Source organism: Sceloporus occidentalis, unplaced genomic scaffold, assembly GCF_023333645.1.
Source record: "Sceloporus occidentalis isolate IW3139 unplaced genomic scaffold, rSceOcc1.0.p SCAF_1, whole genome shotgun sequence".
In the NCBI taxonomy this organism is placed as follows: domain Eukaryota; kingdom Metazoa; phylum Chordata; class Lepidosauria; order Squamata; family Phrynosomatidae; genus Sceloporus; species Sceloporus occidentalis.
This window is the reverse complement of record NW_028316981.1, coordinates 264,458,290-264,476,136: the sequence shown is the minus strand read 5'-3', so window position 1 is coordinate 264,476,136 and position 17,847 is coordinate 264,458,290. Positions and strand designations below refer to the sequence as shown.

General features: G+C 41.9%; 1 protein-coding gene across 1 annotated transcript in view; it reads left to right on the top strand.

Moving 5' to 3' along the window:
* Positions 1-1,461: 1,461 nt before the first annotated feature.
* Positions 1,462-17,847, top strand: part of LNPEP (leucyl and cystinyl aminopeptidase) — a 68,914-nt gene continuing 52,528 nt past the window's right edge. The window contains exon 1 of the mRNA XM_089492823.1: positions 1,462-1,578. Coding sequence (XP_089348949.1) covers positions 1,557-1,578 — 22 coding nt within the window. The 5' untranslated portion in view covers positions 1,462-1,556. The remainder of the gene's footprint in view (positions 1,579-17,847) is intronic.

The following is a 17,847-nucleotide window of genomic DNA, read 5'->3' as shown; positions in this document are numbered from 1 at the left end:
CCACAGATGCTGGTGAAATGTCAGAAAGAAACTCTGCTAGAACATGGCCACATAGCTTGAAAAACCCACAAAAAACTATGGATGCCGGCCATGAAAGCCTTCGACTCTACATATAGTAACTCCTTTTCAACAATACGCACATCCCAGATTTACCCAGTGATAATGACACGGTTTGGGGAACTAAATGAAGTAGAATAAAAGCAACACATTTCTACTGATCTGTGCTCCTCAAGGACTCCTTAGGCAGGACACTTTCAACAGATGCATGAGGTCACAGGCAAGGCTGTTTTCATCACTTATCTACATCCACTGGGAGGGGACTTGCCAGCTGAATTTGACATGCTGCTGTTAAAAGGCACAAGGCCCTTGCCAGAAAATAAAGTGCTATGTTATCACTAGTAAGTCTATCCAATATCTCATTATTTTGACACTCTGAGGCTTGTAGGAATATTATGTGTGTGTGTGTTGTGAGCCGCCTTTTAATTGTTTTTAAAATGCTGTTATATAGTGTGTGTGTACATATAGATAGATAGATAGATAGATAGACCTTTTGTTTTTTGAAGTGTTGTTTTAGAGCATTCATACAAACACATATATCCATAATGTACATATATATTGTGAGCTGCCTTTTGTTTTTTAGTGTTTTTTAAAGTGTGTATACACACACAAATACATTCATATAGTAAGCAGTCATTTTAATGTTGTTTTAAAGCGTGTATATATATATATGCACACACATACACATATACATACATATATAATGTGTGCTGACTTGTTTTTTTAAAGTGTTGTTTAAAGTGTTTATATATACACATGCATATTGTGAGTCACCTTTTTAAAAGTGTTTTAAAGTATATATATATGTACACACACATATGTACATATTTGTCAGCCGCCTTTTGTTTTGTTTTGAAGTCTATATATATTTATACACACACACACACACATATATATATATACATACATTTATATTGTGATATGCCTTTTGTTTTTTAAAGTGTTCTTTTAGTGTTTATACACACATTCACTGTGAGACGCCTTTCGGGTTTTTTTTAAAGTGTTGACACACAGACACACACATTGTGAGCCGCCTTGGGTCCCAATCTGGGAGAAAGGCGGTATAAAAAATAAAATATAAAAGTGGAAAGCATAGTAAAGCAGCAAGAAATGAGCTCTAATTCGACCATCCAGGCCCGAGGAAAGTGGGGAGGGGAATGGGGAAGCTGGAGAGAAGCCCCCAAACCCTGAAATGGCGGACGGATTAGCAAGAAGAAGAAGAAGAAGAAGAGGCCTAAAGGGAAAGGAGAAGCCAGGCAGCCTCTCGCTGAGGCGAGGCGACTTCGCTTTCTCCCTTCGGCCTTTTCTCCCTCGCAGTTTAGCAGCAGCAGCGACGTTTATTTGAGGCTGCTGCTGCTGCTGCTGGTGTTTTATGGCCGACATCGAGGAGGAGGAGGAGGGGAAGGGGGCAGCGAGGAGGAGCCGCGGCTTCGGCTTGTTCCTCCCTCTCCTCCTTCCTCCCTGTTTGGGGCTTTTGGGTGGCCCTCCTCCGCCGGAAAATGGAGCCTTTCCCCAGCGGAGGTGAGTAAGGGAGGCTTCGGGCCTCCCCAGGAGGGGGGGAAACAGTCATTTGTTCCCAGTATCTAGCAGCCGAGACGGCCTTTTCGGTTAGGTTTTTGCCCTGTCTCTTTCCCCAAAGTAACCCTCGCTTAGGCTGCATCCGCACTGCGTGCTTAACTCGGTTTGAGACCGGTTTAACTGCGGTGGCTGCCTGCTCTGGAATTCTGGGAATGGTCGTTTGTTGTGGCACCAGAGGTGTCACAACAAACGACCATTCCCAGAATTCCAGAGCAGGGAGCCACCGCAGTTAAACTGGCCTCAAACCGAGGTATTCATGCAGTGTGGACTGGTCCAAAACAAACTGCAGAAATAATCCAGTTTGAGACCGCTTTAACTGCCCTGGCTCAGTGCTAGGGAACCCTGGGATTTGTAGTTTGGTAGGGGGCTATTCAGCCTGGTTTGCCAGAGAGGTATAATGCCATGTTGGGGAATGGCGTTTGGGGCAGACAGTTGGGATGAACTGTGGCAGGAATTGCCAGCAAATAGGCAAAGGCAACTCTAACATTGTGCGGTTGTTATGTGTATTATTATGATTATTCTTGTTGTTGTTTACTGTATATACTCAAGTATAAATCTAGAAATGTTAGTCGAAAAATTGACACCCCCCCCCCCCCCAAAATGAGCCGACTTACATACAGGTCAATGCAAGTAATATATATATATAGAGAGAGAGAGAGAGAGAGAGAGAGAGTTGAAGTACAGTACTTACATTTTGCTGTGGATGAGTTGATCCAGGTTTATGCGGTCAGTTTTTTGACTGAAGTTTCTAGTCAAAGGAAGCATCCTCTGGTGAAAGGCGAGAGTGAAATCTGTCCTCTCCCAGAAAGCACTGTCCCTCCTCTAATAATAATAATAATAATAATAATAATAAATTTTATTTGTATACCGCCCTTCCCATGATCAGGGCGGTGAACAGCACATCACAATACAGCAATCATATACAATACAATAAAAATAAACTATTAAAAATACTAAAACTAAAACTACTCTCTCATCCATCCAGTCTTTAGTGTGAGCACTATGTCTTCTGGGATTTTGTAAGTTATTTGGCATTGTTTTCCTTTGCTTTATCCTTTAGATCCTTTGTTACATGCCTCTAAGTTTTATCTTCAACTTATCCATGAGCCATATCAAAATCCATAGTTTTGGTCCCAAAACCAGCCCTCAACTTCTATACGAGCTTGACTTATAGTCGAGTATATATGGTATATTACAGTTACCCTTCCAATCCGTTTCGGACCCAGCCAATCACTAATATTGGAGCCCCTTTGATTACAATGGGGTTGTGCTCCCGCGCACGCCATTATGTACGTTCCGGCTTTCCATCCATGAATGACCAAGGGACGTGAATGGCAAGACCGCAAATCAGGAGGGACATCTTTATTATATTTATCTATGACATTATTATTTATAGATCTGTTTTAGATACAAAAGTCGTAGCCTCCAGCAACATTCATCCTGCCTCTGCATGGAGGAAAAATTGTAATAAGACTCCCTGTTCTTTTTCTGGCTTAGGATGACCCTAAGGCAAATCTATCAAGGGCTTTCCTGGCAAGATTTATTCAGAGGAGGTTTGGCACTGCGTTCCTCTGAGGCTGAGAGTGTGTGACTTGCCCAAGATCACTTGTTTCTGCACTCAGATCCTGTTGCCTCTACGCTTCGTTCACAAGAAGCAGCTTTGAATCATTCCAGCCCTTTTCTCCAGAGTCATAGTCCAATACTCAAACCACTACACCACACTGGCTTTCTGAAGTACCTCACCAAACTACAGATCCCAAGGAGCCCTGGTGGTGCAGTGGTTGAATGCCGATACTGCAGCTACAAGGTTGTGAGTTCGATCCCAGGCAGGGCTCCAGGGTCCACTCAGCTTTGCATCCTTCCGTAGGTTGCTAAAATGAGTACCCAGCTTGTTGGGGGCAATTAGCCAATTAGCTTATACATTGTAAACTGCTTAGGGCAAGCTTGCACAACCTGGCCATAGGTAGGGGCCAGAATTAAAATAGGCTAAACTTCTTAGGGCCGCAGATAGGTTTTAATCAAATATTTATTAAAATATTAATTAGAATGATTTAATATTAATTCCATTCTCCTCTGCCCAGCGTTCTCCTCAGGAGAAAGCCAAGTGGTGGAGGAGCCTTGAGGGGCAAATGTTTGGTCCTGTTCCTCCTGCTCCACCTGGCCTTCTCAGGAGAAAACTAGGTGAAGGATGAGCCTTATAGGATGAGTGTTTGCCTGTCCTCCTCTTCCACCCATCCTTCTCCTGGGGAGAAATCCGAGCAGCAGAGGAACCTTGCAAGGCAGTGTTCACCCTTTTTCCTCCTCCACCACCCAGCCTTCTCCTTAGAAGAAAGTGGGGCAGTGGAGGAGCCTTGCAGGGCAAGCGCTTGCCTGTCCTCCTCCTCCTCTGCCTGGCCTTCTCCTCAGGAGAAAGCTGGGCAGTGGAAGACCCTTGAAGTTGTTCCACATTGTTGTGGGCTGCCTGAAATCTTTTGGTGGGCAACATGCGGTCCCCAGGCCATACATTGTGCAGGCCTGGCTTAGACAGTGCTTACTTCACTGACAAACGGTATAGAAATGTAGTTGCTATTGCTACATGCTATTCTGTAGGTCAGAGTCATTCACGGTTGTTTAAAGTGGTGTCAAACTATTAATTCTGCAGTGTGGACACAGTCCTAGTTTTGAGGATGACATAAGAGCTTGAGGAATGCTGTCCTTTAGCAGCTACACAGCAGACTCAGGATCAGTGCAACTTGCTTTGACTGTTTGTGATGGTGGGCATCCCTGAGGGGATAGATATTGAACTGCTTCAGTATTTGGGACAAGATGCTTTTCTGTTTCTAATGGGACAGCCAAAATTTAGAAATTGCTGCTCACAGAATAGGACCACCACTTTGCTGTTGTTGTGTGCTGACTTATGAGTACTCTAGAGTGAACCTATCATGGTGTTTTCTTGGCAAGATTTGCCATTGCCTTCCCCAGAGGCTAAGAGAGCATGTGACTTGCCCAAGATCACTCAGCAGTAATAGCAAACAAAGCAGCCCTTGCCTGCTAGCCAGGGCCAAAGGAAAGCACAAATACTTCTTGAGTCCTTCTGCAAGAGTTTTGAACAGGTGGGATCTGTATGTTAATTTTCTTAAAGTCATCCTACAGGTCGAGGAGATTATTACACAAAGCTTTTAAACTGCAGTTAGACCAGGCAAAATGCAACTTTGGTATTTTGTGATGCTGCCTCTGACCCATAGCTGCTCATTCCGAGATGGGTAGATGATGCGACCTTTTTTATTAACAGAGGAAACCTATCAATGATCTCACAATCGCACAAGTGCGCAGGTGTGTAATGTAGTTGTAAGATTGGCAGTTATGTGGTGTCAGTGTCCCCTCCTCTTCCCCTATCTCCTTCTCGATATTCCCAAGCAGACCGATTCTCTTTTATTATATTTTCTTCGATTTCTTTCCTTTTAAAAATCTTAACCAGCAGTTAAGGAAATGTGTGAAAAAAGTGAAAAATTAAAATAACCCAAAGGCATGCTAAGTAGGGCATAGGGCAGGGAGGCGGGTTTAAGGGAGAGAGGAAGGGAGTGAGATGGTAGCAGCAGCCCCAGTCGCACAACTGAGAAGATCTGCACTGAAAGCAGTATGCTTTCATTTTTAAAAAACTAACTCGATTGCTGCGAGAGTGGGGCTCATGTAGTAATATCCTCAGTGTATGTGTAAATTGCAAAATTAATACTTTGCTTTAATCTAATGCTGTTTATCTGGTAGTAGAAGTAGTTGTACATGGAAAAGTCTGCATTTCTGGCTGTAATTTAGCTATAGAATGCAATTCCTGTTTTTGAATGCCTAACCTACAAAGCAGTTTAGAGCTGGAAGCTGAGGTGGTGTCATCAAACTGAAGATTCAGGAAGCTTCACTAGACCGGATACATGATTACCATGAGTAAAACAGCAGGTGTGAAATTATTCTGCTTTAGTTTACAAAACCTCAACAAATTCTAGTGCATCCTCTGCCAACTGGTGCCTCCAGAAACGGTGGACTGCAGCTCCCATGTCTCTAATCATAGACCATGCTGGAGCACATACTGATAGGAAGAGTAGACCAATACAAGGGAAGGAAAGCAGGGTTCAGGAAGGCATGAAAATGTGTAAAGGTGGTATCTATCTCTTGCTACTTTCAGTTTTAGAAATGGCTAGAAAGTTAAAATGAAAAATATACAAAACATTGGGGCTATACAGACTGCCCCAAAGGGGCGGTCTGCAGCCACCCCTTTACTGGTCGGATCGGGGCTGTGGCAACCTCATGTCATGGGACCGATCTGGCCTTTGAAGAGCGCAAAAAGGAGCTGCAAAAAGTGGCTCCTTTTTGCACCCTCCAAGGGGCGCCATAGCCATGATGGTCCGGCTTTATGATGCCCCTTCGGTGCTGCATCATGTGGATGCAGCACCAGAGGGGCATCATGATGGCATGCGCCATGTGGACCAGTGCGTGCCAAAATGGCGCCTTGGGGGGAGGTTAGGGCATCGAGTGTGTGGATGCTGCACCCTAACTCCGCCCACAGGCCGGCACAAATTGCCGGTCTGGATCAGGCCATTCTTCACAATGTTTTCTTGCATTTTTAATGCAATTTTTTTCATATGAAGTGGTAGTACTGTATAATAAAGACAAGCTTGACATTGGAATCTGGGAATCAGTACATTCCAGTGGTTGAAAATCAGTCAAAAAACAGTACCCAGAAGTGACCAGATTTGGCTTCTTGGTTTTTTTTCTTAGCTTTGGGGGTGGGGAGTTAGTCAAAGAATTAAGGAAAAGACTTAAATGTTACTGGCCTTGAGACAGGCTGTTCATAACAGAGGCTCTTGGAGGTCTCACATTTATAGGGCTGCCATAAGTTGAAGAGGACTTGACAGCAAATAACAGCAAGCATGCCCTTGTATGTAGCTACCTTTGTTTTTTATTATGTGACAAATTTTATGTAGCTTAAATGTGTACACAAAGGGCAAAGTTCTGCTGAGAAGCAAAAATTCATAGGGCTACATGACACTAAATTATATTTGCCAAATCTACAGCTGCCAAGATAGGGATGGGGGGACACTCACAGGGAAATAGATGTGGAAAGAGTACAATATCATCAAAAATCCATAAAACCGGTATAATGTTATGGGGCCAACCAAAATACACAATACACATGTTGCAAGCTTTTGAAGCTCTGCTAGCTTTTTCATCAAGCAAAGGGTTAAAAAATGATACAAGAAGAAGGGGGGGGGGGAATGGCAGTTTCAGATGTGGGATGAATAAAAGATTTCCCCCCATCTATCCTTTTTTAAAAAAAATCACACTTACAGCCCATCTTTTCCATCCAAGAAGCTAAAGCAGGTAAACATAGGTGTGTTACACACCGCCATTTACTACGCGCTCTGCACGTCCTAGGAACAGGGCCGGTTAGGAAGGTGAGACCCTTCCTAACCCTAGCACGCCCCTTCCTAATCCTAGGACGCGCAGAGCGCGTAGTAAATGGCGGGCGCCGCCATATTTACGTCTTGGATGCACAGTATCCAGACGTGGCACGGCAGAAGTGATGCTGTGAGTGCGTGCCTCGCGGCGCCACTTCCAGGGGCCAAAAAGGAGCGCCATTTTGGTGCTCCTTTTTAGCTGCGCCGGGAAGCCTCGCGGTCTGGCCACCAGGGCTTCTCGGCGTAGCTAATGACGGCGGCGGCAGACCGCCTGCTTTAGGGCGGTCTGTAACGCGCCATAATTCCTCCTTCCCAGCTGATATATGTCCACAATGACCCTGTGAAGTAGATAAGGTTGAAGGACCATGAATTGCCAAGTGTCATTCAACTTAATGGCTAAGTAAAGATCTACAAAGTAAAGATCTACAGAGCCCTCAGTGCCCTAAAGGCATCATAATCCAGTTGATCTTGGAAGCAAAACAGAGGAAGCCTTGGTGAGTACAGTACACGGATGGGGGACTGCCAACAAATACCAAGGTGCTGTAGGCTATCTAGATTACCAGCCACACTGCACTCGTGTAGTGCTGCTCTTCCACTTTAACTGCTCTGGCTACCTCCCATTGCATTCTGGGATTTGCAGTTGAGGGAGGAGGCATTTAGAATTCTCAGGCAGAGAGCTCTTAGGCTTCACTGAACTACAAACCCCAGAATGCAAGGGGAGGCAGCCACAGCACTAAAAGTGAAATAGCAGCACTATAAGAGTGTAGTGTGGTAATGTGGTTCATTTCAGAGGAAAGAACTGCAAAACCACTTCTGAGGATTCCTTGCCTAAGAAAACCCTATGAAATTCATGGTGTGTGTGTGTCAACTTTAGTAAACAGATGATTTGAAGGTGTGTGCACGCATACATACATACACACACCCGGAGAGATTGGTCTCCCTACTCTATTCCAGCATTTGAATAATGACACCACACTTGCTCTCAGTTTACTCCAGCAAATGTCTCTAGGTCTTTCTCCCCTCTGCCCCCCCCCCCCACCTTGTAAGTCTTGCTGGGCACAGATAGTAATTAAAACAGTTGGAGGGTATAAGAGAGAATAGATGGTAGGAAAAGATTTAAATATTCCCTTCAGCACAACCCCCCCCCCCCAACATCCTTTCCTTGCATTATTATTCTGAGAGGGGAAAATCAGCTGATGAGTGGATATTGATGAAACAAGACTCATTTACTACTGCTTGCCAAGGAATCAAATGTTGCTTGAAGCAAGCTGTTGAGACATGCCTGGCTTTTGGCTGAAACTTTGCTGAAATGTATTGTAATAGAGTGACACACATGGATAGGACCCCTGTTCTCTATGAATTTGTGGAGAATATGCAAGCAGGTCCTTTCCTTGGTAAAGGAGGTATCTTTAATAGGAGATATATTAGACAGGAAATATATCCTGTCTGTTAAACCCCTCCACTCCTTCAGGCTGTTTTTGACCTCTTGGTTGTGGTGTAAACAACCAGAACTATCTTATTATTGATGTTTGTAAGCTGTTCTGAGCGCCTTTTTTGGCTGAAGAGCGAGATGAAACTGCTATAAATAAATGTGTTAGAAAACAGGCATAATATATTAGTCTTCAAATTATTTCTTATCTATTTCTGAGCCTTATATACAGTTTAGTGATTTTTTTTTTTTACTATAAGCTGGTATGGTTTTGATGAATTCACCCTTGATTTGTGATGGCTCTTGATTATGGAGACCAAGGTCCAAAACACACTGCAGAAATAATCCAGTTTGAGACAGCTTTAACTGCCCTAGCTCTGTGATAGGGAATTCTGGGAACTGTAATTTATTGTGGCACCAGAGCTCTCTACAGTTCCCAGAATTCCCTATCACAGAGCTAGGGCAGTTAAAGCTGTCTCAAACTGGATTTTTTCTGCAGTATGTTTTGGGCCAGTGGAGAACAATTACATTTTGTTAGAACAATTATATTTTGTCTGTATCTCTGTTGGGGAGGGAGCAAACAAGTCCTGGTTTTGTTTCTCATTTCTTATTCAAATAAAAATGCAGATGAGTTTTGGTCTGTAGCAGGGACCTTGGGCAAGTCACATGCTCTCGACCTCAGGGGAAGGCAATGGTAAACCTCCCCTTAACAAATCTTGCCAAGAAAACCCCATGATAGGTTTGCCTAAGAGTCATCATAAGTCAGAAATAACTTTAAGGCACACAGCAGCAGCAGCAAGGACACATATACCTCCTTTGCTCTACTGACTCCTTCTCCTAACTGAATCTCTGCCTACAAAGAGGCCTGTGACCTCACTGGAATGGAAACATGCTGGATTGCAAAAGAGGGGTCCCTGTTGAGATGCAAATGGACTTTAAATTTCCTAGACCTTGAAAATATCCCTATTGCCGCATGGCCAGAAGGAGGAACCTGCCTGCACAAAATATATCCTCCCCTACTAAGGACTGAAACATCTGATTCAGGCATTTGATTAACATCTTCATTTCTTTCTTTCTTTCTTTCTTTCTTTCTTTCTTTCTTTCTTTCTTTCTTTCTGTTTGGTTTATACCATCTTGCCTGAAGAAGCCCATGGACCTTTGAAAGCTTGCAACAATTACTGTATATTCTTATGTATAAGTCTAGAAGTTTTAGTCAAAAAATTACCCAAAAATCTGAGTCGACTTATCCAAGGGTCATTGTAAGTACTGTACCTTAACTCTCATAAAAATAGAAACCATCCGCTGGTGAAAGGCAAGAGTGCAATCTGTCCTGGAAGCATTGACCTTCCTCTAATATCTCATCTATCTATCCTTCAGTGTGAACACAAACAATTATGCCTCCTGCAATTTTGTAATTTCTTTGGCATTGTTTTTCTTTGCTTCATCCTTTAGATCCTTTGTTCATGCTCCTAAGTTTTACCCTTGATTTATCCACAGGTCATATCAAAATCCATAATTTTGGCCCCCAAACCTGCCCTCACTTTATACATGAGGTGGATTTATAATTGAGTATATACGGTATATTGTGTGTTTTGGTTGGCCAATAAAAGTATCACTGATGGATTTTTGTTTGAATCTCTGAGGGTTTGAGAAAAAAAAACTTTCTTGTAGTTTTTTAACTGAATCATAAGACTGCTTCAAGAAAATTATTTTTCTAAATTCATGGTAAAAGAGGGTAGTGTGCTTATTAGCACTTCCAGTCAGCCACAAAACTAATGCAGTTATCTGTAAGTAAGGTATTAGTTGTCATAAATTGTGTTAGTAATCTGGTCCTGAACTGAAATAAAATTGTGAGACTGAAAGACTGGAAATTGTGAGACCTAGATAAGCCCTTTGTATAATATCTGTAACAAATGAATAGCTGCTATAAATGATTTTCTATCAATAATAATTTGGGGAGGGTTTTTTGCATGCTGGGAAAGGATGGGCCATCTGTTCTCCTTCGAACCTCCTTCTCTTCCTTGCCCAGCAAAGGCTGTAAGAGGAAAGAGAAATCTCTCATCAGAAATCTGAATTTGAAGGCTCCCTGACCTCCATCACTCTTTATACTTTGGTTTCTGTGAGTCTCATTATCTTTCTCTTCTCCGTTCCCACATACATAGAATTAGAGAGAGGCAAAGGTTACCTACATCTGATCTAAGAGCTAATGATCATATGCTGTGTTGTGGTCCTGCAGTCAGATTGTCCGTTCAAAAATATTCTTATTTCACAATTTTTGTATATAGCAACAAGTGTTTGTGGTTCAGTTTAATCATTTCTTGGACAAAGATGTTATCGTAATGTACTGTTTAGTTGCTTCGACATTTGTTTGATTTTTTTAAAACATCATGAATCTTCTTATCTGACAAGGAGAGTATAATGTGCCAAGAAAAGGTGTGAAGGTGCTCAATGTTTCAAAAGTAATGTGGTTTCTCTGACACACTGGAGTAAAAGTTGTCTTGTTTTCTTGAAAGATTCCTAAGTCTCCATACTTGACTCTGCTATTAGAAGTTGATTCTTCTATTCCCTGCAAAAAGGTTAGAGCAAATTTATTATGTCATACACAGCTTCTTTGGAAAAATTGTATATTTTTAAGTTAGAAAGAAGGAAACTGGCATTGCTGCAGATCTTAGAACACAAGCGAAGTGGATAAATCTGTGTCAGGGGATTTGATTTCTGTGGATACCTTCTGCTGGTATATATTAGGTGAACTGGATTATGCATTTGAGTGTAATCCAGGTCTCATTTGACAAGACTTCTATCTGCTGTATTAACATTTATCTATCTATCCCACCATGACTCTTTCTTATCAGGGAGAGTGCTGGTATTAGGATCATACAATAGAAGACAAATAAAGACATACAATACTATCTGAGTATGGTACCATCAATAACATCAAACATTTCTGAATTCAGCATCATGCCTGATGCTGAAATGGACTAAATACTGGAATGTGTCAGCTAACTTTTTAATACTGCTATCCTGGTACCTCTTCAAGGAATGAAGAAAGGAACTATGTGATATGTTAACAAAATCATCTACAACAATGAAGTAGATTAATTTAAAATTGCCAAGCAAAATTCTAGTTTAAACTCCATGTTTAAATTATCTGGATACATGGGGGAAAGGCTCCCAGTCACAAAACTGTTGGTCTATTTGAAAGGAATAATTCTATGGAAAAATCTGTATGATTGTCTACTGTTCTAAGGCTGGATGTAGATGGAAAACATATACCTAACCTGACCTACAGTCAAGATTGACTCAAGAGTGGATAACAACAACAAAAAACGTTTACAATAGAAATGCAAAGCACAGCAAAAGAGCCAATTGCAGAATCATAGGCGGGTTATAAACCGCCGCTTTGAGGCGGTCTGCCGCTGCCGCAGTTTGCTCCGTGCGGGAGCCGCAGCAGCCACACTGCGTGGCTCCCACACAAACTGAAAAAGAAGCTCCAAAATGGAGCTTCTTTAAGCGGCGCCTCTATGACGTCGCGAGGCGCCAGGGGCGGACTCGCGACGTCATAGACGCCGCGACACATGCGGACACACAGCATCCGATATGTAAACATGGTGGCCCCCATGTGGAAGGGGCGCCGCCATGTACGTATGGAATACGTACTAGGGTTAGGGGGGTGCGGAAGCACCGCCCCTTCCTAACCCTAATACGTATTCCATACGTATTTTTTGGCGGTATGTAACCCGCCATAGAGTTGGAAGTGACTCATAGACTTAACTAGTCCAGTGTCCTAGTAATGTGGGAATCTACTGCTAAAGTAATCTGAGAAGTGGTCATCTAACCTCTTTTTAAAAATCTCCTTGGTAATATTTTAGTTGGAATCTCTTTACTTTGAATTTGAATCTGTTGTTATGGTCCTCTTCTCATTCAATCATCTACAGTATATGTCATGACATCCCTTCAGATATTTAAAGATAGTTGCTATATCACCTCTCAGTTTTGTCTTCCTAAGGCTAGAGGTACCCAACTCCATCAACTGTTCCTCAGATAGATTGGTTTTAGAGCTTTTATTTTCTTGATTACTCTCCTGGATATGTTCCATCTTGTCGGTGTCCTTCTTAAACTAAGGTGCCTAGAACTAGGCACAGTATTCTGTGTGAGGTCTGACCAAACCAGAAAAGAGTATTACTTCTGTTGGGCTGGACACTGTAGTTCTATTGCTCCACCTTAAACTTGCATTAATTTTTGGCTACTGTTGACTTACATATGCTTGCAGTTTACCAAACTTCTAGATCCTTTTCATATGTACAGTCAGCCCTCCTTATCCACGGATTTTTTTATCCATGGATTCAAGCATCCACGGCTTGAAAATACTTTAAAAATATAGAAATTCCCATAGGCAAACCTTGATTTTGCCCTTTTATATAAGGGGCACCATTTTACTATACCACTATTTTTAATGGGACTTGAGCATCCACAGATTTTGGTATCCTGGAACCAAACCCCAGCGGATACCAAGGACCCACTGTACTACTGTCAAGCCAAGGTTTACCAGTTTGTATTTGTTAATCTGATTTTTCCTTTACAGATACACACACACACACACACACACACACACATATATTTAACCCTGCTGAAATTCATTTTAAAGAATAGTTTATTTTACAGTAAATAAAATAATATGGCTATATATCTGAAATTCATTTGGTTGATTTTGGCCCATCTCTCTAATATGTGATGGCTATCTCAAATTCAGATTCTGATTTGTGAGATATTTGTTGCCTCTCCCAGTTGAGTCTCATTTGCACATTGATGAACTCATCCACTGATCGATCTTTTAAGTCATTTCTGGGTCTAGGACAGAGCCCATTTGTCATTTTTCTCCAAGGTGATCAGGTACCATTGGTGAGCACTTGCTTGGTTTCATTCATAAAACAGCTACAAATCCACCTAACTGTAGCATTGTCTAGCCCACATATTTGTCGGCAGGAATAAGGACCTTGCCAGAAGACTTAGTGATGTCAAAATACACTACATCGACAAAATTCCCATTGTCTACCACTTCTTATTGGATAAAGAGATGTGATTTCTCTTTTGAGAAACTCATACTGGCTCTTGGTAATCGCAGCATTCTTTTTTTGTATTCTCAGACTGACTAATGTTCAGAAACATTCCTGGTGTTGACAAAGTTGATAGTTTCTGACGGGTTGATAGTTCCCAAAGGCCCGTTACAGACCGCCCAAAAGGGGCGGTCTTTGGCCGCTGCCGGTTGCAGCGCGGGGAAGCCGCTGCAGCCAAACCATGCTACTCCCCGCACTGTAAAAAAGGAGCGCGCAAATCGCGCTCCTTCCGGCAACCCGGAAGAGACGCCACAAATGCCAAAGTGCGCATTTGCGACGTCTCTTCCGGGTTTGGACATCCGGACGCACAGCGTCCGTTACGTCAAGATGGCTGCGCCCATCTGTATAGGGCGCCGCCATCTTGACGTACGGAATACGCACGAGGGGCAAGGCGCATCTGAAAGCGCCGCCCCTCGCGCGTATTCACGGTGCGACAACGGCGCCGCTTAGGCCCATCTATAACGCGCCAAAATCTTATTTTTCTCCTGTTACAGACGGCGAAAACTTTTGCCTGCTTAACCTCTACAAGAATCTCACTTGTTTTCTGAGAATTCTCAAAGAATATTCAGAAGAGATCTGAGATTACATTTGCAAGTTCCTTTAAAAACCCTTGGATCTAGTTCATATGGCCCTAGAAATCTAAATTCATGTGCCTAGGAATTCCTGTGCCACTTCTTTATGTATCTTGGGCTTCATCTTTTACATTGTATTATTTATTTATTTATTTATGACGAGCTGAACACTTTTTCTTGAACACACAGAGTCAGAGTCCAAGCAGTTGTTGAGCAGTTTTGCTTTCTTTTAGTTTTTAGCAGTTTTTCATCTTCTCCATACGGTGGGTTTACCTGCTTGCTTTTTCCTCTGCTTGTCCATCTGTCTCCTTTATTATGTTTAGATCTCTTGCAAGTCTAGCTTGATAATCTAGTTGATCCACCCCAGGGCCAATTCTGTCTCTGGAATCCCAAGAAGGCTGGACAGTGAATAGGCTTTTATTTTTGACTGGTTTATAGGTTCCTTGTGCACTGAGGATGAAAGAGCGAGGAGGGTCTGGAGAAAAATCAGTTTGTACCTTCTGTGTTCCATTTCTTTATATAGGACATAGATTTTGATCTCTGTGTTGCTCAGTTTACCTTTGTTGGCCTCAGTAAAGTCAGACAAGGCTTGGTACTTCTGCAGAATTTAGTAAAGTGTTAATGAAATTTATGCTGTTGACAAGTTGCTTATATTTGGGAGTACATAGTAACTCATTCTGCTTCCCCTCCCACCTCCACCAAGGTGAGCTTGTGTCAGTGAAGTCATGCCATACCTCCTGTGCTTTGTATTCCTACAGTCAATCATTAATTAGTGACAATAGTGAGCACTGTGCACGATTATAGTTGTCCTGGAAAGGGATTTGAACACTGGCTCTCAGGTCTGAGAAGAAAAAGTGAAATACAAATGTGCTATCTCACAAGTGAACAATTGAACCGAACTCTGTTCAAGGCATTTACTGAAACCCACATAGGCAATTGCAGATGCGGGTATGAGAATGCCTCTCAGTGTCAGTGAGCAGCTGGAATTAAGTCTGAAGAAGGCTCTTAACATGTTTATAAAGCTCCTGTGAGTGTGTACTGGACACGGTTTAGTCCCTTGTATCAAATGGCAAAATTTGCTTTTTGGGATTAAAAAATGCTTTTGCCAGCAGAATCAAGAAATGGCAATCTCTCACTTCACCATAGCCCCCTTGCTCCCAAAAAACCATCCCCGTCACAGATATGGTCTTCAGGTATCATCAGGTAGTATGATGGGGCTGAGTTGTGTTCAGGCTATTTGGCCCTCACATCTATTGATTCTGCATCCATGATTCCACTATCCATGGATTGATTGATTGATTGTGTGTGTGTGTGTGTGTGTGTGTGTGTATGTATGTATGTATAATGTATGGAAAGTGGAATCATGGACGCAACTGATCTGTAGTTTTGTGAAGCACCAGCACCTTTGGGCAGAGAAGGCTAAAGACCTTGTAAAACTACAAATCCCAGGATTCCATAGGATCGAGTTGCAGCACTTATATTGGTGTCAAACTGCATTACAGTTGTCCCTCCATATTCGCTAGGGTTAGGGGAACAAGACCCCTGTGAATATGGGAAAACCGCAAATAACAAAAAACACTGTTTTTACCTGAGAGGACACCTCTCTAGGAATCTCTAGGTCAACATATACTGACCATAGAATGGCACTGGAGTAGCTACAATTGGTCTTTCAGTGCAACTTTTAGTTAAAGTTGACCACAGAGTTGCACTGGAGGACCTAGACAGCCCTAGAGAGAACATATTGAAATCAATGAATAATCAAATCCGCAAATATCAAAGCCACAAATATGGAGGGATGACTGTATTTCTACAGTGTGAATGCACCCACAGTCAGCCCAGTAATAACAGTTATAGTATCTAAGCCAGGAGTGGGGAACCTGTGCCTCTATATGTTTTGGACCACTACTCCGCCAGTCCTTTAATAATGGCCATACTAGCTGAGGATAGAAGTCCAAAACATGTGGAGTGGAAAGTATGCTCTTCCTAACGTAAGGGAAGGATTTTTTCAAGGATAAAATAATTGCACCTAAAAGTGCTTGAAAAATACAATATTTCTTGATCAACCTGAACTTGTGTAATGAAAATGGTGCAGATTATGTACAATAAATTTTAAATGTGAAGACTGTGCAGAGACTTCTTGGCCTACAGCGTCGGTGGTTTTAACTTCAGCCGCTGTTTACTGCTACAGAGGCATCATCTTACAAACTGCTATTTGTTGATGGAATTCTGGAGGGTAGTCAGAAGTATATGAATCACTAGTTTATCCAGACTAATCTGTTTTTACAATCAAGAAATCTGTTTTTTGGGGGAGGGAGATCTCTCACATCGACTAATCTACTTTAAAAATGAGTATACCTTTAGTTGTTTAGAATTCAATTGAAGCACAATAGAAATATCCACTTAAAAGCAGGTTTTTATCCTAAATAAATATTGGTTCTTGTACCAAGACTTGTAAACATGAAAGGAATGAGATTTATTTTAGAAACAACAGAACCCTTACTTAGGGTGCAATTCGATCACAGTGAAACACTTTGACCCATTCATTTCAGCAAGACAAAACTGTAACATGCATAGTTTTTTTCCATTAATGTCAATGGGCCTTTATACTGTATAACTTTAATTGTGTAACTTTCTCTTAGAATTTTCTTCTAATTCGTTAGAGTTTGTTAAACACTCAGGAATGTTACCTCTACAACAACTATTCCTCTGTACATTGGCAGAAGACTAAATTATCAGCATAATGTTGCATATTAACTTCTTCCTCCATCTCTTATAATGAGTTTGCTATCTGTGGGCAGTATGCGAGAGCATTTTTCAGTTGGATTCAAACAATCTTTACACTGGAATCAGGCTCAGAAAATTTGAGAGAGATTTTATATGACAGAAGGTATTGTAAAATTACACTGCATGCTTTCTCAAGTGTTTTGGAGTACCGTACAGTGTAGTACTGAAATACAACCTTGGGTTTCTTAAGATAAATAGCAGTTGTGGAAGAGGAGGAATAGCCTGGAACTGGACTATAGCAGGGACATGTGATTGAATTCCTCTCCACTGCAATACCACTCTCCTTATCCTGATTGCAGTCTCTGGTAGTTTGTCAGGGGGGGAAAACAAGCATACAGTTGCACACTATATACTATGGATCGAGGTGGGATTACAACCAGATAAAATACAATAGAAAATACAGTTACAGTCAACCACAATATTTCTAACAAGACCTTAACCCTCCCATAATACAATAATAAAATCAACAGTTAAAATTTTCATCTACTCATAATCAGTAAATTGAAGTATTGAGGTGGATAGGGCTATTTTATACAGGATCCGATGGGAAGGCCCGCCAGAAGAGATCTGTCTTAATCACTTTCTTGAAAGCATCTAAGGTAGTAATAAGATAGATCTCCTCCGGCAGGTAATTCCATAATTTTGTGGTGGCAGAAATAAAGGTCCTCTGGGAAGTTGTCGCTAGTCTAATTTTCTGTAATTGAAGTAAGTTCTTCCCAGAAGTTCTGAGAGTGTGGGGCGGACTATAGGGAGAGGCATTCCTGCAAGTAACGTGGGTCCAAGCCCTCCCTCCATAACTGTCATCCTTCGGCCTGTGAGCTTTAAAAACTTCGTTTCTAATCAGAGAAATACTTTCACATTTGTTAGGCATGATAGTTATTATT